This window comes from Myxine glutinosa, chromosome 14 (genome assembly GCF_964187855.1).
Source record: "Myxine glutinosa chromosome 14, kmMyxGlut1.1, whole genome shotgun sequence".
In the NCBI taxonomy this organism is placed as follows: domain Eukaryota; kingdom Metazoa; phylum Chordata; class Myxini; order Myxiniformes; family Myxinidae; genus Myxine; species Myxine glutinosa.
The window spans coordinates 79,999,867-80,023,878 of NC_136274.1; the positions used below are offsets into that span (position 1 = coordinate 79,999,867).

The window sequence follows — 24,012 nt, forward strand, 5'->3', positions numbered from 1 at the left end:
ACAGCAGAAGCAGCATGTCCAGAGTAGAGTGACCTGGTCTGAAACCAAATTGATGATCAGAGATCAAGCCATTGGAGAAGAGGAAAGATTTCATATCCGAAGCAATGATGGATTCCATGACTTTGCTGATATAATTGGGAGAAGGCTGATTGGTCTGTAGTTGCTAGGATCTGTTTTTGCACCTTTTTTGTGTAAAGCGGTGATGTTGGCTGATTTCCAAGCAGATGGCAGTTGACCTTGAGCAAAAGAGGGTGAAGAGAACAGAGAGAGGGAGTGAAAGGGTGGAAGAACAGGATTTTAGGACCCGTGGGCTGATGCCGTTTATACAGTCACATGATGATGTGACAGTTTATATGTTTAAATGTTTATGCAGTCACATTATACAGTTTATACAGTCATCACTGATGCCGTTTATACCGTATATATACAGTCACATGAAAAAGTAAGTACACCCCATGTAAAGTTTTGACTTCTTCAACATATTTCAACATACAGCTATTTGATCTTCATTTCAACAATATTCATAGATAAAGGTGATATAATATAACAAATATCATGAAACATTTACATTTTGTAGTCCATTGTATAATTTAAATAAACATAAATGCAAATTTCGCATGTGGAAAAAGTAAGTACACCCCTACATTTATCACTACTTCAAATACCTAAAATTACAATCAGGTGCACCAGCTCAGGTGCAAATGATTAGAACATCGTTAGAGAGGATCTTGGAGGAACCTGTCTTATTTAAACCTCAGACATTTAGTTTGGCTTGCTCTTTGTTGTTGAAGGGTTAAGGTTAAGGAAGGGTTAAGGTTGTTGAAGGTTAAGGCCCTGGTGTTGGGCTAGCGGCTAGGGTGCCGGCTTAGGATCCTAGGATCCTGGGTTCGAATCCCGGTCAATCGCTGAATTAACGCCAGGGGGGTTGACTCAGCCTGTCATCCTTCCGAGGTCGGCAAATTGAGTACCAGTTCACTGGTAATTCCCTGCTTGTCGTTAAAGGCGGCAAAAAGGGTTGGCGTCAGGAAGGGCATCCGGCCGTAAAACATTGCTTCAAAAGGGGGACCGAAAAACAACAACAACCACAGTTCCCGAAAAAGGCCAACCCCTGCTTGCGGGGAAAAATGGCCTCTAAAGGTGTTTTTTTTTTTGTTTTTTTTTTTGTTGAAGGGTGCGGCGTCACCATGCCTAGATCAAAAGAGCTCACTGAGGCCTTTAGAAAGAAGGTTATAGATGCCTACGAGTCTGGGAAGGGATTTACAAAGATCTCCAAACAATTTGAAATCAATCATTCGACTGTCCGGAAGATCATCTACAAGTGGAGAAGATTCCAAATAACTGCTAACTTGTTCAAGCCAGGCCGCCCCAGCAAGTTCAGCCCGAGAGCAGACCGCAAGATGCTGAAAGAAGTCTCTAAGAACCCCAGAATGTCATCACGGCACCTACATGTAGCTCTTGCCACTGTTGATGTCAAAGTGCACGAGTCTACCATTAGAAAGAGGCTGCACAAATTTGATCTCCATGGGAGGTGTGTCAGGAGGAAACCTTTGCTGTCCAGAAAGAACATCAGGGCAAGACTAAAGTTTGCCAATGAACACCAAGGCAAAGACCAGCACTTCTGGAACAATGTGCTCTGGACAGATGAGTCAAAGGTAGAGCTATTTGGCCACAGTACCAGAAGACATGTTTGGCGAAAACCAAAGACAGCATTTGACCACAAGAACCTGATACCAACTATAAAGCATGGTGGTGGAAATATTATGGTTTGGGGCAGCTTTGCTGCATCAAGGCCTGGGCAGCTCACCATCATAGAATCCACTATGAATTCTTCATTGTACCAGAGCGTGTTGAGGATAATGTGAGGCCATCTGTCGGAAAGTTGAAGCTCAACCGAAGGTGGACCTTGCAACATGACAATGACCCTAAACATACCAGTAAATCCACCAAGGAATGGCTGAAAAGAAAGAAATGGAGGGTTCTGAAATGGCCAAGTCAAAGCCCGGATCTAAATCCCATCGAGATGTTGTGGGGGGATTTGAAATGAGCTGTGCATGCAAGAAACCCCTCAAACATCGCACAGCTGAAAGAATTCTGCATGGAGGAGTGGGCAAAAATTTCTCCCAGTCGATGTCAGAGACTGGTAGACAGTTATAAGAAACGCCTACTTGAGGTTGTTTCTGCCAAAGGGGGCAATACCACCTATTAGAGCCAAGGGTGTACTTACTTTTTCCACATGCGGAATTTGCATTTATGTTTATTTAAATTATACAATGGACGACAATATGTAAATGTTTCCTGATATTTGTTATATTATATCACCTTTATCTATCAATATTGTTGAAATGAAGATCAAATAGCTGTATGTTGAAATATGTTGAAAAAGTCAAAACTCTACATGGGGTGTACTTACTTTTTCAAATGACTGTATATATATATTGACCATTCACCCATTGGTTTTACAGCTGACATGACACAACCCACAATTGTAATCTGAAATACTCAACACAAAGTACCCAGAGGGTCCAAAAGACCCAAATAACCCTGAGTACCCAAAAGACCCAGAGGACCCAAAAATTTGTAAGGCCGAGGCTTCAGACTTTGGCACTCTCACGAGGTTGTACCGTCGAATAAACTGTTCCAACCCATCATTTTTGACGGCTTTTCTACTCGTAATAATAATAATAATAATATCAACAGTAAAAAGACATAATATGTCCTAGCCCCCGTCGTGGTTTTAGTCATTTTGCCTGAGAGTTAAAGGCTGTCAGTTGGCCATCTTTGGTCAGATGACAAAACAAAATATTCTTCATATGTATACTAATGTATTGTCTTTGTGCCAAGTTTGAAGAAAGTAGGTTCATGCATGTCCGAGAAATGGATGGGGACACGTTTAAATAACAAAATGCCCGCCAGTCGGCCATCTTGGATGTGATCTCAAAAAAAAATGTGTATGACCATTTTGGCACTTTCTTCTTCTGGGGTGGGGGAGGGTGGGTGCAATTGTAATTATCTGATCTGTATAACCACAATGTATTATATATGCACATAATCAGTATGCCTGTTTTTGCTTCATATAAGCTTTCTGGATCTAAAAATCAAAAAAAACAAAAGAAAAATAAATCAGCTTCTAGCTTTTGATTGGTTCTGTGACCCAATATGAAATTTCGGGTCAATTGTATGAAAATTGACAATTTTATGCAACCTTTGACCTTTTGATCTGAAAGAAACAATCAGCTTTTAGCTTTTGATTAGTGAACCAATTTGGAGACCCAATATGCAAATTCTTAAAATTTCAGGCCAATCGGATGAAAATTGGCGACTTTGTGATGCTGACCTTTGACATTTTGACCAAATTATTAATTTGCCTTTTCAATATTATCCCTGGTGTTGGGCTAGCGGCTAGGGTGCCGGCTTAGGATCCTAGGATCCTGGGTTCGAATCCCGGTCGATCGCTGAATTAACGCCAGGGGGGTTGACTCAGCCTGTCATCCTTCCGAGGTCGGCAAATTGAGTACCATTTCACTGGTAATTCCCTGTTTGTCGTTAAAGGCGGCAAAAAGGGTTGGCGTCAGGAAGGGCATCCGGCCGTAAAACATTGCTTCAAAAAGGGGACCGAAAAACAACAACAACCACGGTTCCCGAAAAAGGCCAACCCCCGCTTTGCGGGGAAACATGGCCTCTAAAGGTGGTTATAATATTATCATAATAAAGCTTTGTTGAAAATTTGATAACAAAACTCAAATGGTAAATTGAAATTTCAGGTCAATTAGATGAAAATTTATGATTTTATGTGATGCTGACCTTTGTCCAAATAATTAATTTGCCTTCTCCATATTCTCATAATAAAGGTTTAAAAATTTTTTTATGCCAATTTCTCAAATGGTAAAAAGATACGGCCCGGACAGACAGACAGTGATTACAAAATCCTGTCTTCTGCTGTGCAGGTGCACGGGCTAAATATATCGCAGTTCAGATTAATGAATTAATTCTGCTTAATGACAGTCGACCTATTTTACCAAAGGAACATACTCCCATGGACATTAAACGGGCATCCTGTCTGCCAATTTGGAGATTCTCCAATTCTTCGCAGAGAACAACGTGGGATGTTTAACGCCCACCAATTAATGCTGGCAGACAGGATGCCCGAAAATTTGATAACAAAACTCAAATGGTAAATTGAAATTTCAGGTCAATTGGATGAAAATTTATGATTTTATGTGATGCTGACCTTTGTCCAAATAATTAATTTGCCTTCTCCATATTCTCATAATAAAGGTTTAAAAATTTTTTTATGCCAATTTCTCAAATGGTAAAAAGATACGGCCCGGACAGACAGACAGTGATTACAAAATCCTGTCTTCTGCTGTGCAGGTGCACGGGCTAAATATATCGCAGTTCAGATTAATGAATTAATTCTGCTTGCGGGGAAGAATGGCCTCTAAAGGTGGTTTTTTTTTAATGACAGTCGACCTATTTTACCAAAGGAACATACTCCCATGGACATTAAACGGGCATCCTGTCTGCCAATTTGGAGATTCTCCAATTCTTCGCAGAGAACAACGTGGGATGTTTAACGCCCACCAATTAATGCTGGCAGACAGGATGCCCGAAAATTTGATAACAAAACTCAAACGGTAAATTGAAATTTCAGGTCAATTAGATGAAAATTTATGATTTTATGTGATGCTGACCTTTGTCCAAATAATTAATTTGCCAATAATTAATTTGCCATCCAAAGATGAGAGAAGAATTAGATGAGCTATCGCCAGCACCATGAACAAATTACAAATATTGTCATCTAACCTTCGTCGATTCTCTGGCCTGGCCAGTCTGGTCGTGAAAGACTTGGGCCAAGCTTCCCCCAGCTAACCCCACAAGAACGTGGGAATTATTGTGGCCGTTGATGAAGAAGGAGCATACTCCACCAACAATCTCCTGGGCTTTAGCAATAACTCTACAATGAACATTCTAGTCAGTAATTCCCTTATTTTCAGCACGTTTGGAAATTGCAGTTGGTCGACTCATGAAACAACAGTGAACACACTCGTAGATGTGGCTGCTCAACAACTGGATGGACAACTGGTGTTGGTGTTGAAAGCAACTGCTGTTGAAAACCAACATCCTTAAAGGAAGATACTTCCCATTATATTGTCAACTGATTGAATTATTATTTTTGGTCTATTTTGTAAAATTTGTTGCACCTCCTTTTTCAGTGGCATCATCTATGACAAACCACTCACTCCAGTGCAAGTTGCAACTCTTCGTGCTGATCGCATCACAAAAGAGAAGAAGGTAGGTACTTTTGGGGTTTGTGTCCTCGCACTACCCAGACCATAGTTGTGTACATGCATCTGTCTGTTTCACTTATTTATAAAGCCTGGTGTGAGCTTTATGGTTAAGGTGGCTGGCGTAAGATCTTAGGGTCTTGAGTTTGAACCCCAGTTTTTTTTTGTTTTTTTTTTGTTTTTTTTTTGTATACTGAATCGAGGCTCGTGAAAGAGCTGACATTTATTTCACAAACAAATCGACCAGACAAACAAAATATACAAAAAGAGGGAGCGGAAGACAAGATGGGGAGAGAAGGGGAAGCACACAACCACAACATTTGAGAGCAGGGAGAAGTGTGGGAGGGAGAGGGCTTGGGGGCAGGAGGCGTGGGAAGGGGAGGGGGGGGGGGGGGGGAGAGGTATAAAACACAAGGGGACCGAAATTAGCGGGGGTAGAAAAGATCAAGGTTTTGGATGGGGGAGGATAAGAGATGGTGGTGAACAGCTGTTTTAAAGACCTGGAGGGTGGAGTGGGATTGAAGAGAGTGAGGGAGTTTGTTCCAGAGGCGGGAGAAAAGAGGAATGAAGGAGTGAAGGTGAGCAGAAAGTCTTGATTTTGGCAGTTTAACCATAAGAGGGTTGCAGGCAGATCTTGTGCGACCTGTAGGAATATTTGGGGGACAGAGCCCAGAGAGGGCTGGGGGGGCAAGGCCAGAGAGGAGTCGGTAGAAGACGGAAAGACCACCAACCTGCCTGCGGTGAGTGAGTGAAAGGCCCTTGGAGTTAGCTTCATTGCGGGAGATTCCAATGATTCTGAACGCTTTGGTTTCAACAGCGTGAAGACGGGCTAGGTGTGAGGCAGGAGCACCAGACCAGAGGGGAGAGCAGTATTCCATAGAGCTGCGGATGAAAGCCTTGTATGTGGTGAGGAGCTCAGGTGTGCCAAGGAAGGACTTCGCACGACGGAGGATGCCCAGTCGGCGACTGGCTTTGGAGGCCAGATTTGAAATGTGGTTTTCCCAGGAAAGATCATGGCGAATAGTGAGACCCAAAAGTTTGAGTGACAGAACTTCTTGGAGAGGATTATTCAGAAAGTGGATGGGAGGGTTTTCCAGTCGTTCTTTTCGGAGAGACATCGTAAGAGTGTGAGATTTATCAGGATTGAAAGACATGTTCCATTTGTTTGCCCAGTCTGTGATTTTGTCCAGGTCTGCAGAGAGTGAGGAGGCTGCAGACTGCCAATCTGAGGGATGAGGAATGGAGCGACAGAGAGTAGAGTCGTCAGCAAAGAGATAGAGAGGATTTTCAAGAGAGTCAGAGAGATCATTGATACAGAAAAAGCACAGGGCCCAGAACACTACCTTGGGGAACTCCAGCCTGAACAGGAAGAGGAGATGAGAGAAGTTGTGCCGTTGTGCCGTTGAAATGACACCAGGTGGGTTGACTCAGCCTGTCATCCTTCTGAGGTTGGCAAAATGAGTACCAGCTTAATGGTAACGTGCACTGCATCAGCGGCACATCTGCGCTTCCAGAAAATGATGCAACCAGCAGCCACAGGCTGCATACAAAACAAGAACAACTTGTTTCTTGCTGTCCCAGCTCTTTTTGTCCCTCGCACCTCCAACAAGATCGGAGACACGAGGGACATTAAAATGAGTTCTGTTCGACCGACTGTCCACTCGTCCAACTGACCGACCGACTGATCATCTGTCCATATACTTTTGTGTGAGTGAAATAAATTTTAAAAAACATCCTATCTGCCGGCATTCATTGGTGAAGAGCAGACGAGCCACTAATTCATTCTTCGCAGCATGTATGGCTCTCCGGCACAGAGTGTATCATTCCTTGGGGAATATTGCTGATTGTGTCACTGATTGTTGTTTTTAATTCACGAGGAGTGTGTGGATTTTTAGCGTACACTATATCCTTCAAATATCCCCCCAAAAAAGAAATCTGGTGACGCAAGATCTGGGGATCGAGGTGGCCATAATGACTGAAACACTACACGGTCACCAAAGAGTAGCCTAAGTTTGTTCCGCTGTATCGCAAAGTCTGACTCGTGGCACCATCTTGCTGAAACCATCCTTGGTTGATTTCGTCTTCTGTGAAGTGCCCAATAAACTCGTGGATTATGTTGATGTAACGTTCTGAGGTTACTGTTTCTGAGAAAAAAAATTGGCCTCATAATTCTTTGCCGACTTTCAGCACACCAAACACCAATTTTCAAGGAACGCAATGGCCCTTCATGCATTGCATAAGGTTGTTCACTTAGCCATAAAACGAGTGTTTTGTGAAGTTGTATGCTCAGAAAGATGAAACCATGTTTTGTCTGCAAAAAAACATAACATTCTCTTGTCTTGTTCTTTGACAATGTTCAAAACATTGTCTTGTTCTTTTACCATCCTCTGGAGCCACTCACAAGAGGGTACACATTTATGTTTATCCCTACAAATTAATGTGGCGCATCAGTAACTGGAGCCAGATCTAGTGTGAGTGTTTTGACCGTCTTCCTTGCGCTGGAATATGAACAGAGAGCTTGTTGTGCTAAACGTCTCCAATTTTCTTTGGGCTTGCTTTCATTCTTGCCTGCACTTCATCCATTTTCTCTGGTGTACCAACACTTGTCTGGCGCATGTGCTTTTTCACTTTCAGGCGGCCTGATTCTCTGAACTGCTTCACCAGTTTCCATATCACTGATTTTTAACTTTCACGCACCCTGTTTCTCTAATCTGCCTCACCAGTTTCCATATCACTGATTTTTAACTTTCACACACCCTGTTTCTCTAAACTGCTTCACCAGTGTCTGTAACACTGATTTTAAACGTTCACACGCCCTGTTTCTCTAATCTGCTTCACCAGTTTCCATATCACTGATTTTTAACTTTCACACACCCTATTTCTCTAATCTGCTTCACCAGTTTCCATATCACTGATTTTAAACGTTCACACACCCTGTTTCTCAAAACTGCTTCACCAGTTTCTGTAACACTGATTTTAAACGTTCACACACCCTGTTTCTCTAATCTGCTTCACCAGTTTCTATAACACTGATTTTTAACTTTCACACACCCCGTTTCTCTAATCTGCCTCACCAGTTTCCATATCACTGATTTTTAACTTTCACACACCCTGTTTCTCTAAACTGCTTCACCAGTTCCTGTAACACTGATTTTTAACGTTCACACACCCTGTTTCTCTAAACTGCTTCACCAGTTTCTGTAACACTGATTTTAAACGTTCACACGCCCTTTAACGCCGGGGGGTTGACTCAGCCTGTCATCCTTCCGAGGTCGGCTAATTGAGGACCAGTTCACTGGTAATTCCCTGTTTGTCGTTAAAGGCGGCAAAAAGGGTTGGCGTCAGGAAGGGCATCCGGCTGTAAAACATTGCTTCAAAAGGGGGACCGAAAAACAACAACAACCACGGTTCCCGAAAAAGGCCAACCCCCGCTTGCGGGGAAAAATGGCCTCTAAAGGTGGTTTTTTTTTTTTTTTTACACGCCCTGTTTCTCGAATCTGCTTCACCAGTTTCCATATCACTGATTTTTCACTTTCACACACCCTGTTTCTCTGAACTGCTTCACCAGTTTCTATAACACTGATTTTTCACTTTCATACACCCTGTTTCTCTGAACTGCTTCACCAGTTTCTAGAACACTGATTTTTAACTTTCACACATCCTGTTTCTCTAATCTGCTTCACCAGTTTCCATATCACTGATTTTTAACTTCCACGCACCCTGTTTCTCTGAACTGCTTCACTCGTTTCTATAACACTGATTTTTCACTTTCACACATCCTGTTTCCCTAAACTGCTTCACCAGTTTCCATATCACTGATTTTTCACTTTCATGCAGACTTTCTCTGAACTGCTTCACCAGTTTCTATAACACTGATTTTTGACTTTCACACACCCTGTTTCTCTAAACTGCTTCACCAGTTTCCATATCACTGATTTTTCACTTTCACACACCCTGTTTCTCGAATCTGCTTCACCAGTTTCTGTAACACTGATTTTTCACTTTCACGCACCCTGTTTCTCTGAACTGCTTCACCAGTTTCCATATCACTGATTTTTAACTTTCACACACCGTTTCTCTGAACTGCTTCACCAGTTGCTATAACACTGATTTTTCACTTACACGCACCCTGTTTCTCTGAACTGCTTCACCAGTTTCCATATCACTGATTTTTAACTTTCACACACCGTTTCTCTGAACTGCTTCACCAGTTGCTATAACACTGATTTTTCACTTTCACACACCCTGTTTCTCTGAACTGCTTCACCAATTTCCATAACACTGATTTTTAACTTTCACACATCCTGTTTCCCTAAACCGCTTCACCAGTTTCTGTAAGACTGATTTTTAAAAACTTTCACACACCCTGTTTCTATAATCTGCTTCACCAGTTTCTATAACACTGATTTTTCACTTTCACACACCCTGTTTCTATAATCTGCTTCACCAGTTTCTATAACACTGATTTTTCACTTTCACACATCCTGTTTCCCTAAACTGCTTCACCAGTTTCTGTAAGACTGATTTTTTTTAACTTTCACACACCCTGTTTCTTTCTATAATCTGCTTCACCAGTTTCTATAACACTGATTTTTCACTTTCACACACCCTGTTTCTCTGAACTGCTTCACCAGTTTCCATATCACTGATTTTTCACTTTCACAAACCCTATTTCTCTGAACTGCTTCACCAGTTTCTATAACACTGATTTTTCACTTTCACACATCCTGTTTCTCGGAACTGCTTCACCAGTGTGTATAACACTAATTTTTCACTTTCACACACCCTGTTTCTCTGAACTGCTTCACCAGTTTCTGTAACACTGATTTTTAACTTCCACACACCCTGTTTCTCTAATCTGCTTCACCAGTTTCCATATCACTGATTTTTCACTTTCACGCAGACTTTCTCTGAACTGCTTCACCAGTTTCCATATCACTGATTTTTCACTTTCACGCAGACTGTTTCTCTGAACTACTTCACCAGTTTATATAACACTGATTTCCAAGGTTTCATATGAGCACAAAGTAACTTTTAAATGCAATTTGACATTCCCTAAAGGAAGCAATCTTGATGTAATGGTCGACGAGAAACACGCGTTCTTTCACACAGTGAGTGTCATGGCCTGACTGAGTGGACACCATTAAACGTCACTGCTGGGTCACGTGATGCTTGATGACACTCAGGATCATGTCACGTCGTTCTGTAACATTAGGCTGCGTTCACGCAAAATATTAGCTTCCTAACGGCTCCAGTTTTTAGTGTATGGAAATTATTTTCATTTCTCGTTTATAAAAATTGGTGTTGGCTTAGCCTGGTGTTGGCTTAGCGGTTAAGGTGCCGGCTTGGGATCCTAGGATCCTGGGTTCGAATCCCGGTCGATCGCTGAATTAACACCAGGGGGGTTGACTCAGCCTGTCATCCTTCCGAGGTCGGCAAATTGAGTACCAGCTTGCTGGGATGAATGATCCCGTTGTGTACCCCGGTTTAGAATAGGTACACCGTATCCCTTCGCATCGTAAGAGGTGACCAAGGGTTGGCACCAGGAAGGGCATCCGGCCATAAAAACATTGCCTCAAACAGGGAACCATGATTGTCATGGGGCCCGCAAGGCTAATCTCCGCTCTAGCAGGGAAAATGGCCTTAAAACGATCATTCATTCATTCATTCTCGTTTATAAAAATCACCCTGTAGTAACTTTCTTGACAGACACATGTTTCCTTCTCGCCACATGCCAAACCACCTTCGTCTTCTCTTTCTCAACTCTTATTCGGTACTATTAGCTTTGAGCCTCCTGTCCACGCCACTCTGCTTATCCGTTCACATCACCCCACACATCTATTTCATCATCCTTAGCTCTGTCCTTTGTATTATTCTGTCATCTTCTACCCTCATTCCCACTACCGTATGTCAAAACTGGTCCAATGCCAGCTATATATACTCTAATTTTACTGTGCTTGGGATATTTTGGTGTTAAAATGCCTCTCAACTACAACAACAGCAACAACAACAACATGCATTTTAAGGCCATTTTCCCTGCTAGAGCGGGGGTTAGCCTTGCGGTCCCCATGACAATCTTCTCCATTTTGCCCTATTTTCTGCATCTCCCCTTGTTAACCCCCCTTGCCCGCATTTCTTCTTCCACCATCTTTAGCCAAGTCTTTCTTAGTCTTCCCCGTCCTCTACTTCCTTCTACATTCATTTCCATCACTCTTCTCAACCAGTCACTTTCATCCTTCCTCAACACATGACCAAACCATCTCAACCTGTTCCTCTTCACAGCATCAATCACAGGCTCTATTCCCATCATCTTTCGCAATTCATCATTTGTCTTCCTCTCCCTCAACGATACTCCACACATCCACCGAACCATTCGCATTTCCACCCTTTCCAGCCTTCGTTGCTGCTCTACGTTCATTACCCATGTCTCTCTCCCATAAATCATAACACTTCTCACACATGCAGCATACACCTTTCCCTTCAGCTTCAACGACACTCCCACCTCTTATTTAATGCTACCATCATCCCAGCTATCTCTGCTCTACCACCTGCATCTGACATCTAAGTAACCAAAACTCTTAACCTTTTCCAGCTTAACTTCAAATCCCAAATCCATTGCCCCCATGTTCTCTGCATCTTAATTTCCACCCGATGCACTTTTTACATCTGAAACTACCAGCCACGACCGTATACCCAAACTTCCCTCAACTCCACTATATTTTTGATCACACCACCTTTTGGAAGACACATTGAATCTAACTCGACTCCACGTCTTTACCACAAATCACACAAGGCTATTTCTCACACTCTCCTTCCTTTCTTCTTCGCCACTAACCATCTGGTTTGTCTTTTCAGGATTCACCCTCAATCCCTTGCACTCCATTGCTTCCTTCCCAATATGAAACATCTCCTTTACTTCTAATTCTGTATTTGCTGTCGAGACGACGTCATCTGTATATAGTTCCGAAGGGAGTCGAACCCTGACCTCTTTTGTAAGCTTTTCTACAACGAGTACAAAACACAAGGGCCTCAACATTGATCCCTGATATAAATATACTTTCACTTCAAATGACTCTGTGTATCTTCCACTAGTTCTTATTCATTTTCATGGCCTCTTATACATTGGCATGACTGCCCTCACCCAATCCTCTGTTGCTCTCTGTCTTCTAAGTGTCCATTCCGCAATTACCCATGGTACTCTATTGTATGTCTTCTTAAGATCCACAAACACGTGGTGTGGCTTCTTCTTCTTCTTCTTCTGCTTCTTCTTCTTCGCGAAGTACTTCTCTTGAATCTGCCTCACGATAAAGATTGCATCTGTCATTTCCCATCCACTCGTAAAGCCAAATTGGTTCACATCTATATTGACAACTACTCTCAATAACCTTCTCAAATAATTATCTTCCATGCCCGCTCTAACATCTTTACTCCCCTGTATGATGGAGAACGTGTTGTTGGTCACTTTTCATCTTAAACAAAGGTATAATTGTACTGTCCAACCAATCGTCCGGGATATATTCATTCCTCCATATCATCCGACACAACTCAGTCATCCACTTTACTCCCAACTCTCCTGCTGCCTCCAACACCTCAACCACAACACCAGGTGGTCATGCTGCTTTATCTTTAATTTATTAATAGCTTACCTAACCTCTTCCTTTGATATTTCCTACTCCGCACCTTCTACTTTCCTGCTCTCCACCTCTTTATCAACATTAAATATCCTCATTCACATCTTTGGGAAGTAGTCTCCATTCCTTTTCAACTTCCTATTTTATAATTGTAACCTTTCCATCCTTTCTCCACAGACATTCAATTCCTAGAACATCCGGTCGAGCTTTCATCGTCTGTCTACATATCCTGAATGTTGTTTCTTCCTTCTGAATTATTCAAGCTCTTTCCCCACTCTTCATATTTATTTTTGCTTCCTTCATTAAACACTTGTATTCCTCTCGAACCATCTGTTCCTTACTCTGGGTACCAGCGATGTCATAATGGCACCGCTTTTCTTACCATACTCAGCTGGGCATTTCCTCAAGAGGAACTTCCTCCCCAAGGATGCCAGCCGATCAGGATTGACCATGCTCCATCCTTTTCAAGCAAGGAAGCAGCACGTACCATTTTTAAAGTCTTTGGTGTGACTTGAACCGGTCCAAACCGGATAGGTGTTTTTTAGGAGACACCATCTCCTTACTAGATGGCTGTTGGCTCCCTACGGGAGCTCATCCGCCCTTTGCCAGGTGTTCTTTTTGGTCGTGGCAGGTGTCATAGTCACCCTCCCCATTAGGAAAGCCAGTGAGGGGTGTCGGATTAGTCGCCGACAACCCAACCATGAGGCAGGTAGCACTGGGTTACATGTTGCCTGTAGCAGTCCCAAAAGACTGGCCTGACCAAAAATTTCCTGTATTCATCGGACATGCCTCGTGAACTGCTTTCTTCCATGCATCCCTCACTGCCCCCAAAATTCATCATCCTCAGTCGCATTCACTTGTTATTCTCCCTCTGATCCCTCTACCACTATCCTTCAATTTCCAAACTTTCAATCTGAATTTCACGTACTTAACCTTCTCTCCAATCTTAATCCTTCAGTGACCAACAACTAATCCGTGTTGTGTGAAACAGTCTTCCCCAGGTATCACTTTCACATTAAGTACTCCTCCGCTGAGACTCCAACGTACTTACCAATTTTTAATCTGACTCTTCAATTCTCCATCCATGTATGTTACCAGCTGTTGTGCCCTTTTCTTAAAACATGCATGAAGTTCACACATCTGTTGCTGTTGCGTTTCTTTCTCCATACCCAACCCTTCCACCCCCATGCACTCCCTCAAATCCACCTGTCTTTTCTCCTGCATATCCATTTAAGTCCCCACCCAGTGTTAACTTCTCAAAAATCTCATCATCTAATTCTTCCCAAACCAATCTCTCCTCCTCACCCAAGTTGACTTGTGGTGCATAAGCTGACATTATGTATAACTTTATGTATATTTCCTGCAACAAGTACACCAACATCCCCCCTTCAGCTTCTTCCCCTCCCGACCAAAATAACTTGTACTTTTCCTGTCCTGTGCCAATTGTCGTTACCTCTTGACCTCTCCATCCCGTGAATTGCACAACAAAGATTTATCTTTCCCCTTTTACATTTTGCATCTTAACATTACCACCACTTCCCGACTTCTCCCACTCATTAGTAAGGGGAACTCTCAACATTACCTCTACTACCTTGTTTTCCTGTGCACCAGGGGTGCGCAGGGGAACATCATCCAGCTGTTTGCAATCATAGTGATTACCATGGAAATCAAATCCATTTCCCTTGGTTTGTCCACCTTTTGTTTGACGTAGGCAGGTGGACCTGTCCACAGGATGTTATGGGCCATACCCAGCCCACTTTCCTATGGAAGTTATTTGCTTGCTTCATCGTTTACGTAGTTATTTACTTATTTATTTAAAAAAAAAAAATTTGGTTTCTGACCATTCATTTCTTCTTCCATTGTACAAAAGTAGTATTGATACTCATCCATAATGCATCTTTTCCATTGTGCAGCCTGACAATGTGGTGTCACATGACATGAAGTGGAAAATGTTCACGCTGTCGATTAATCGTGTTATGGCTGCCAACGTATTTATTTATTTATGTTATGTCTGGTTCAAATTATGACCTCAGGCATTGGCAGAGCAACAACGACAGCAAATAGCAGTGGCTCAGCAGCAGCAGCAGCAGGTTGCACAACAATCCCTTGTACAAGCTGCTGTAGCAACGTCAAATGGATCTACCATCGCAGCTAACCTGGTAGGCATGATTACAACACCACCCTCGTGCCCATATACACTCAGGTTTCTCATTTTTGTGGACTTACGAAAACCCCCACGATGCAGTTAATAACCGCGTTACTAAGGGCATAAAAGACCTTGCTGGAAATGCTGGACTTGCCTTTTACTTTTGAGCCACCAGACATGCTTTTTTATAAACAGGTAGGTGTCCAAAGCACTGCATACCCATGTCGTGTTCTATCAGCATTGGTCTCGGAGGTTTTCTCCATGGAATTTTTCAAGCGAGGGCAGTGTGTCACTCCCCCGTAAAATGCTCGATACCTGTTCATGAAATGAATTAAATATTGTGATTGGGCATGAAATGTGGATGATGATCTTTTCTATAAATAATATTGAATTTCAATTTAATATCTCAGGCAAACTGTCTTTGCATAAGTATTGCTTTATTCATTAGAACATGTTTAAACATAATGCGTTATCTATATGTAATGGAGCAATTGTTTATATGTATGTATATATGTACGATTGTATGTATGTCCACTCTATACCCATTGGTTGGACAGGTTGTCTGACACCACCCACAATTGTAACCTGAAAAAAAATCATACGTCCGCCATTTTTGGTAAGCCTAAGACATCTTCAAAAGTGTCATAGTCACAATCGCCATGCTCTCCCTATAAGTTTTCCGTTCAGTGTAAAACAACCTAAGCGACTGTTAAAAGGTTTATCCAATATGGAAAGGTTGGAGTCAATGTGCGTCATGGGATTTTGAAGGCGACTGTGTGTATCGGCATCACACTTGAGGCCTCTGGTGTTAGCATATGGGCCAATGCAATTGCAACTAGAATGGCACTCAGTAGAGTGCCTACCGCTGCCAGGCTGAACAGTCCGTTTTGTATCCCAATGATAGGTTGGATCTGGATTCGGACCGGAACCAAAATCTAATCGGCTTGTTCTTGTCACCTAACCAACTCACCCACCAAGTTTAGTCATAACTCATCCACAACTTTTTGAAATATCGTGCTGTGTATCATTTCGGCCTCATTGCTCAATGGTAAAAAAAATCACTTCAAAATTCAATAACACTCGTATTTGGATCCATATTCAGATATTCACCAAAATTGAATCATCTCTTCCTTGTCACACACACAACCTGTCCAAGTTTCATCTGAATCAGTCCACAAAATTTTGAGATATCGTGCTATATATCGTTTTAGCCCAATCACTCAATGGTGATTATGATGATGATGACCACTCCTTTTTGCATCATCAGATGCATGGGGCTGCCAAAGTAGTTTATTGGCTATTGGGCACAATCTGGGTTGGGTGTCACTCCTATGCAGGGCACTCAAATGTCTCATTCATCCCAGTAAGCTGGTACTCATTTTGCTGACCTCGGAAGATGACAGGCTGCGTCAACCAACCTGGTGTTAATTCAACGGCTTGATCAGGGGCTTGAACTCACGACCTTGCGATCTTAGGCAAGCCACGTTTTTTTTTGTATACAGAATCTAGGCTCGTGAAAGAGCTAACATTTATCAAACAAACAAATCAAACAAACAAGCAAACCAAGTATATAAAAAGGGGAGCGGTCGACAAGATGGGGAGAGAAGGGGAAGCACACAAACACAACATTTGAGAGCAGGAACATCGGGAGATGTGTGGGAGGGAGAGGGCTTTGGGGGAGGCAGGATAGGTATAAACCGCAAAGACACCAAGGACTTCCAGGAAAGAAGTTGGTATTTCAAAAAAGTGGATTTGGGGTGAAGTTAGCAGGGGTAGAAAAGATCAAGGTTTTGGATGGGGGAAGATAAGAGATGGTGGTGAACAGCTGATTTGAAGACCTGGAGGGAGGAGTGGGATTGAAGAGAGTGAGGGAGTTTGTTCCAGAGGCAGGAGAAAAGAGGAATGAAGGAGTGAAGGTGAGCAGAGAGTCTTGATTTTGGCAGTTTAACCATAAGAGGGTTGCAGGCAGATCTTGTGCGACCTGTAGGAATATTTGGGGGACAGAGCACAGAGAGAGCTGGGGGAGCAAGGCCGGAGAGGAGTCAGTAGAAGACGGAAAGACCACCAACCTGCCTGCGGTGAGTAAGTGAAAGGCCCTCGGAGATAGCGTCATCGCGGGAGACGTTAACCATAATTACGTAGTCTAGTAGGAAGACTAGGTCCCCCTGCACCCCCCGGAGATATACTTCTAATCAGTGTTTCTAGATTGGAAAAAATGTGTAGAAAATGACTAGCTATGGCCCCAAGCTGAAAAAATGTCCCACATACCATTTTTATGCAAATTACTGCTGCAAATTTTATGCAAAATTATGCAAATTTTATGCAAATTTTTGATGAGGAGTAGAGTTGAGGGGTCTTTGAGGGCTTCATCGAGGTGCTCTCGGTTGCAAGACTGGGTCATTCTGAGAAGCACAGCAGGGTCAGAGATCATGATGTTCTCCTCCTCAGTGAATCTCTCCATCAACAGCCTCTCCATTGCCTCACACACTGTTTTGAGGCAAAAGAGGGACTTTGCGTAGGCCTTTCCACTGAGAACACCTTTGAGAGATCCACTTGTTACTAGTTGTGCCTCAAAGAGAATCTCTGCATATCCAGAACCACGCATCTTGTGTCCAGTGAGCATCCCGATGTAGTTCATGGATGTGTGGAAGGGTCCAATCGTTACTACATGACTAGCAAATTCATTTGGCCAGCGCCAGATGATGGGAAGGGCTTTCATGCAGACACCCAGATCAAATGTATTCAGGACCCATCTCTGACCCACCTCAGCAGTTGCTGCCTCGGAACGCTTCAGTAGCTCACGAACAACTGCGTTGTCTGTGATCGGTTGGTGGATAGGCGTGCAGTAGTCGACTGTTGATTTGCTGGGTGGGGGAGAACCAGTTGCAGAGGTGAAACCCCCTAGCCCAGGCACAGGCTGCAGGCCATTGCCATGCCATGCAGGCACCAGGCACAGACCGATCACAGACAACGCAGTTGTTCGTGAGCTACTGAAGCGTTCCGAGGCAGCAACTGCTGAGGTGGGTCAGAGATGGGTCCTGAATACATTTGATCTGGGTGTCTGCATGAAAGCCCTTCCCATCATCTGGCGCTGGCCAAATGAATTTGCTAGTCATGTAGTAACGATTGGACCCTTCCACACATCCATGAACTACATCGGGATGCTCACTGGACACAAGATGCGTGGTTCTGGATATGCAGAGATTCTCTTTGAGGCACAACTAGTAACAAGTGGATCTCTCAAAGGTGTTCTCAGTGGAAAGGCCTACGCAAAGTCCCTCTTTTGCCTCAAAACAGTGTGTGAGGCAATGGAGAGGCTGTTGATGGAGAGATTCACTGAGGAGGAGAACATCATGATCTCTGACCCTGCTGTGCTTCTCAGAATGACCCAGTCTTGCAACCGAGAGCACCTCAATGAAGCCCTCAAAGACCCCTCAACTCTACTCCTCATCAAAAATTTGCATAAAATTTGCATAATTTTGCATAAAATTTGCAGCAGTAATTTGCATAAAAATGGTATGTGGGACATTTTTTCAGCTTGGGGCCATAGCTAGTCATTTTCTACACATTTTTTCCAATCTAGAAACACTGATTAGAAGTATATCTCCGGGGGGTGCAGGGGGACCTAGTCTTCCTACTAGACTAGTTAACCATAATTAAGCATTAAGTTTCCATGTTTCCTCAATCCTCACCTTCTTTCCAATCTTTCCTCACCATCAACCTCATCATCACCTCATCAACAATCTTTCCTCACCATGTTTCCTCATTGGTGAAGAATCACTTTTAAAAAATTATAGTAGCTGGATCCGGATCTTCATCAAATTCTAAACATTTTGTCCTTGTCACATTCCTAACCTCTCCACCAAATTTCGTCCGAATCCGTCCACAACTTTGTGATATCCTGTTCACAAACAGACAGGGATGAAAACATAACCTCCTCCCACCTTCAGTGCTGGAAGCAATCATCTGAGCTATATAACCACGACAGCCTGGTGTTGGCTTAACAGTAAAGGTTAAAGTCAAGGTTTACTTAACAGTAAAGGCTTATGATCTTGGTGTCTTGAGTTTGAGCCACTGTCGTTCCGTTGAAATAACACCATGTGGGTTGGCTTAGCCTGTCATCCTTCTGAGGTTGGCAAAATGATTACCAGCTTACTGGGGTAATTTGAGTATCCTGCATCGGATTGGCGACCCATCCAGGACTGTGCTCCATAGCCAATGAAACTGCCTTGGCAACACTGTGCACCTCATGGCATGAAAGGAATGGTTATATAACCACAATGTATTATACATGCACATAAGCAGTACACAAGTTTTTGCTTCATGTATGTAACCCAGCTTAGTCCCTGGTGTTGGGCTAGCGGCTAGGACGCCAGCTTAGGATCCAAGGATCCTGGGTTCGAATCCCGGTCGATCGCTGAATTAACGCCAGGGGGGTTGACTCAGCCTGTCATCCTTCCGAGGTCGGCAAATTGAGTACCAGTACACTGGTAATTCCCTGTTTATCGTAAAAAGGCGACAAACAGGGTTGGCGGCAGGAAGGGCATCCGGCCGTAAAACATTGCTTCAAAAAGGGGACCAAAAAACAACAACAACCACGGTCCCCGAAAAGGCCAACCCCCGCTTTGCGGGGAAAAATGGCCTCTAAACGGTGGTTTTTTATGTAACCCAGCTTGTTTTTATTTTCGTGAGCGATCAAGGCAACGGTCTGTTGCCTATACACCACCCAAATAAAGGGATGTGGGTCAGAACGTGTTGCATGCTTGGAACAAGATCGCCCATAGGGTGGGTGCTCTGCTAGTAATAATAAAAATATGACCTCAGGTCCTGAAGCTCACCTGCATCAAGAGCAACAGTCGCTCAAACCCTCCACAAACCCCCTCAGACCCTGATATTTTTTTAAATGCCGTGAACAAACTTTGGTACATCATGGGCGATGAAGGTTGTGATCAAGTCTCATTGAAATTGTGTGCCCACTGAATGAGCGCAGATTTTGATAGTCAATACACCTTCGTTAGGCATTAGATATGAAGCTTGTGGCCAAGTTTCATTAAAATTGGGTGTGTAGATTTGGAGATGAGAGCAAATACCTATTTTGAGTCGTCAAACACCCCGCCCCACCCCCGACCCCACCCCCCCCCCTGCATAGACCCCGTAACGGTGCAGATTTTGATGCGGTCAATACACTTTCGTCAGGCAAGAGATATGCAGCTTGTGGCCAAGTTTCATCAAAACTTTGTTTGGTTCAAGCGATAATGACTGAAGTGTTTACAGACTCAATCAATCACTCACTCACTGACATACCTATCGACACTACTTGATCGCATAAGATCACCAGACTAAAGTCCAGTTGAGCGAAAAGTGAATATGTGCATCAAGCTTTCTGAATGAAAGCAACTGCAATCACTCGCCTCCCCTCCTCCCTCAGGCTGGGAGCACCAATAAAGTGGCTGTTGTTGGTGCAGGTATGCAGACGGGTAAGTTTTGGTTCTTGTCATTGTTTTCCAAATTGTATGCCTCATTTGCTTAACGCTCTATCCTTGTTTTCTCCAGCGTTTTGGAGCCCATTTTATTGAGTTGGAAATAACATTGCGCAATTGTGAAATGGAGATAAATCCTATTTTAATTTTAAATGTGCCTGACTTGTGTTGTTGCTGGACGTTTCACATAGTCGTCTGTACAAGATTCTGGCTCATGGAATAGTGGTGACGGGAGGTAAAAGGAACAAATTAACCATTTTGGAACAAATTTTGGCAGTTTGACCAAATTTATGGTCAAACTGCCAAAATCAAGACTCTCTGCTCACCTTCACTCCTTCATTCCTCTCTTCTCCCGCCTCTGGAACAAACTCCCTCACTCTCTTCAATCCTACTCCACCCTCCAGGTCTTTAAAACTGCTGTTCACCACCATCTCTTATCTTCCCCCATCCAAAACCTTGATCTTTTCTACCCCCGCTAATTTCACCCCAATTCCCCTTTTTTGAAATACCAACTTCTGTCCTGGAAGTCCTTGGTGTCCTTGTGTTTTATACTTCTCCCTCCACCCCCCCCCCCGCCCTCCCCTTCCCACGCCTCCTCCCCCCAAGTCCTCTCCCTTCCACACATCTCCCTGCTCTCAAATGTTGTGTTTGTGTGCTTCCCCTTCTCTCCTCATCTTGTTTTCCGCTCCCTCTTTTTGTGTGTTTTGTTTGTCTGGTTGATTTGTTTGTGAAGTAAATGTTAGCTCTTTCACGAGCCTCGATTCAGTGTACAAAAAAAAACAAAAAAAAAAACATTGGTAGCGGGGGGGGGGGGGGGGGGGGGCACATTTCGACATTATAACATGCAAGTAAGACAATTGGGTTAGGTATGATGAATCATTGATTAAGGGTAGGGATGGGATGGGGGCTAGTTGTTGTTGTTGTTGTTGTTGTTGTGTGGCCCCTGAACAAATTACAATCAACCTGCTCTGACCTACAGGAAGCAGTGAGCAGTAGAACAGCCGCTCTCCCGGCACGTGATGCCACCCACAGCCATGTGCTGTATATGAAAGAAGAAAAAGAATAGTTCCGTCACTGTTACATCACATTCTACATAAATTAATTTGTAACGGAGTATTTTGAGCAGATGTGACATGCTCTTTAAAGTTGTGTATTCTTGGAAGAATCCCTCAATTGGCTTTTCCTGCTTTTAAAAAACTCTTCAGCATGAACAAAATGGCCCAATTGTGCACGAGTGGTGGCTGCTATTTATCTTTATAAAGATCCGATCTCGCATGTTTTTGGGCATTTTTTTGTGCTGCAGGATTTATGGATCTTTCTGTAATATCAAATATTTCACACGTTCTCCTTGGAAACATTGATGTTTTGAGCCACAAGCTGAGTTTGTAAAATAATTAAAGCCGTACTTTATTATTTCTATTCATAAATTGCCCAGCCATTTTGGGCGTTATTGAAAGAAATTGCACGTTTTCCAAAACCCTTCTTCGACAATTCCTTTTCCAGCATCCGTGGCGGGCAACGTGCTGGTCAGTGCTATGAATGCTGTGGTGCCGGGGAATCTCCAAGCTATTGGGAAGCGCATCACTGCACAAACTATTCCAGCGACTGTAAGTGAAAGGCTCTCTTCCCTTTTCTTGGCTTTTTGGGAATGCTAACGTGCATTTTTTTTCTTGCGAGCCGCCATGTTCACCATATGGCGTGCAGTTTACCTCTGAGGACATGAGCAATGAGGCAATGTTGTTCACGTGTATAATTGTCTGCGGTTCCTTCCTCACCCAACAATAATTATTTTCTCTCCCTCATTTTCAGGTTGCAGGTTTACCACCGGTGGCGCTAACACAGCAAAGGGGTTCGGGTAGCCCAGGTCCAGTGTCCTCTGAGGTGGTGACAATAGCAACAGCTCAGGTGACACGAGCCATGACCACAGTAACCAGTACATTGGTACAAGGTCAGAGAGCACTGCAGGTCAGCTCAGGTGAGAAGGTGCAACTGATTTGTCACATGTCAAGGATTGGTTTTAAAGCATTTTTTTTTATCGAATGAAAGATTATTGGTGCATTTGCACAAATCTTATGCTTGAGTGGAATGCAGATTGGAATTTATCTTTTTGGAAGTGAAGAGGGAAGGGAGAGCTGCGTAATTGCTTTAACACGGCATTAGAAAATAATTTGGTACGGATATTAAGTTTCATGGAGGAAATGAATGACTGATCAAACGAGAGTCCTCAGAACAGCTTATCCTGCATGGTCTGGAATAAAGTGTTTCCGAGCACAATCTGTATTTCTTGCGAGACTCCATTTTGTTTAAATCTCGATATTTCCCAACTCTGAGAGTGCGAGCGGAAAATTTGATTGATCGAGATGGCGTAAAATTTTGTCCAGGTACTGCTAAACTGGAGCTTTTTGTAAGTGCGAACAAGGCAATTTGTTTTCTGAAGTGTTCAGGATATAATTCAATTCAAATGAAAATAAAATTTAGAAGACTTTAGAAAAAAAAAAAAAAACTTTTAGGAAGTTTACCGCCGTTGATGCGCCATATTTTACTTTACATTAGTTTGTCATGCCTGTTGTTTGTCCTGTATGATGTCCCTAAAAACAGTAAATATCTTGTTTGGAATGATTTTCAATTTTCTTTGTGTTACGGGTTCGTGACTTCCGTTATTGTGGTTTTCACCCACTTGACGTAGTGCTGATATTTTGTACTATTATTATCTTCAAACGGCTTATTATTCAGGAACGATTATTTAAAGTTAAAAAGGCTAACTTTAAATGATACAGGACACCGAGCCGGAAGACGAGAAGGAAGAAGGGAGTGGTCGGGGAAGACGGTGACGTCAGCGCTCCGTAACGAGCCAGGTCTACCGACAGCCGCGAGGGGATTTTGAGTTCCTGGAAGGGACATCCGGCGATACGAATATTCGCTGGAGTGGAGAAATCTGCGGACAGATTTGGGGCGCTGAGATTCCGACGAATCCTCGCCTCGTCGCATCGGCTCAAGCCAGAGCCGTCGGCCATCTTGAACCCATCACTGTGCCTCATCCCTGCACCATCAAACCTTTCATCCTCCTCATCCTTCCCTTTCTTGGAACTCTTCTGCAATATCTGACACACTATCAACTGCTCTCCCTACCTCCCCCTCTCATCCTTCATCTTACCCTACTCCTCCCCTCCCCTGTCCTGTACCCGATGCTCCCCCTCTCTCTTCATTAACGGTATGGACCTCAAACATCCGGGGCCTTCGCTCAAACCTGACTGATCTCTCCATACAGGTTGCTTCTGACAATCCAGACTTGATCTGCTTAACAGAGACTTTCCTCCTTCAAGATGTCTCTGATTCCTTAATATCTCTTCCTGGTTACTCCCTCCTCCGGTATGATAGACCTGAGCCTCGGCCTGGTGGTGGGGTGGCTATCTTTATCAAAAACTCTCTTCCTCACTCTCCTTGCACTGCCCTCTTTCCTCCTCACCCCC

The 24,012-nt window shown here is 43.3% G+C and overlaps 1 protein-coding gene across 5 annotated transcripts in view; it reads left to right on the plus strand.

Annotated features, from left to right (window-relative positions):
• Positions 1-24,012, plus strand: part of EP400 (E1A binding protein p400) — a 183,550-nt gene that overhangs the window by 148,939 nt on the left and 10,599 nt on the right. For all 5 annotated transcript variants that reach the window (XM_078768379.1, XM_078768380.1, XM_078768381.1 and 2 more), the window contains 5 exons: positions 5,214-5,292; positions 14,950-15,075; positions 20,491-20,539; positions 22,046-22,149; positions 22,352-22,517. In XM_078768379.1, coding sequence (XP_078624505.1) covers positions 5,214-5,292; positions 14,950-15,075; positions 20,491-20,539; positions 22,046-22,149; positions 22,352-22,517 — 524 coding nt within the window. The remainder of the gene's footprint in view (positions 1-5,213; positions 5,293-14,949; positions 15,076-20,490; positions 20,540-22,045; positions 22,150-22,351; positions 22,518-24,012) is intronic.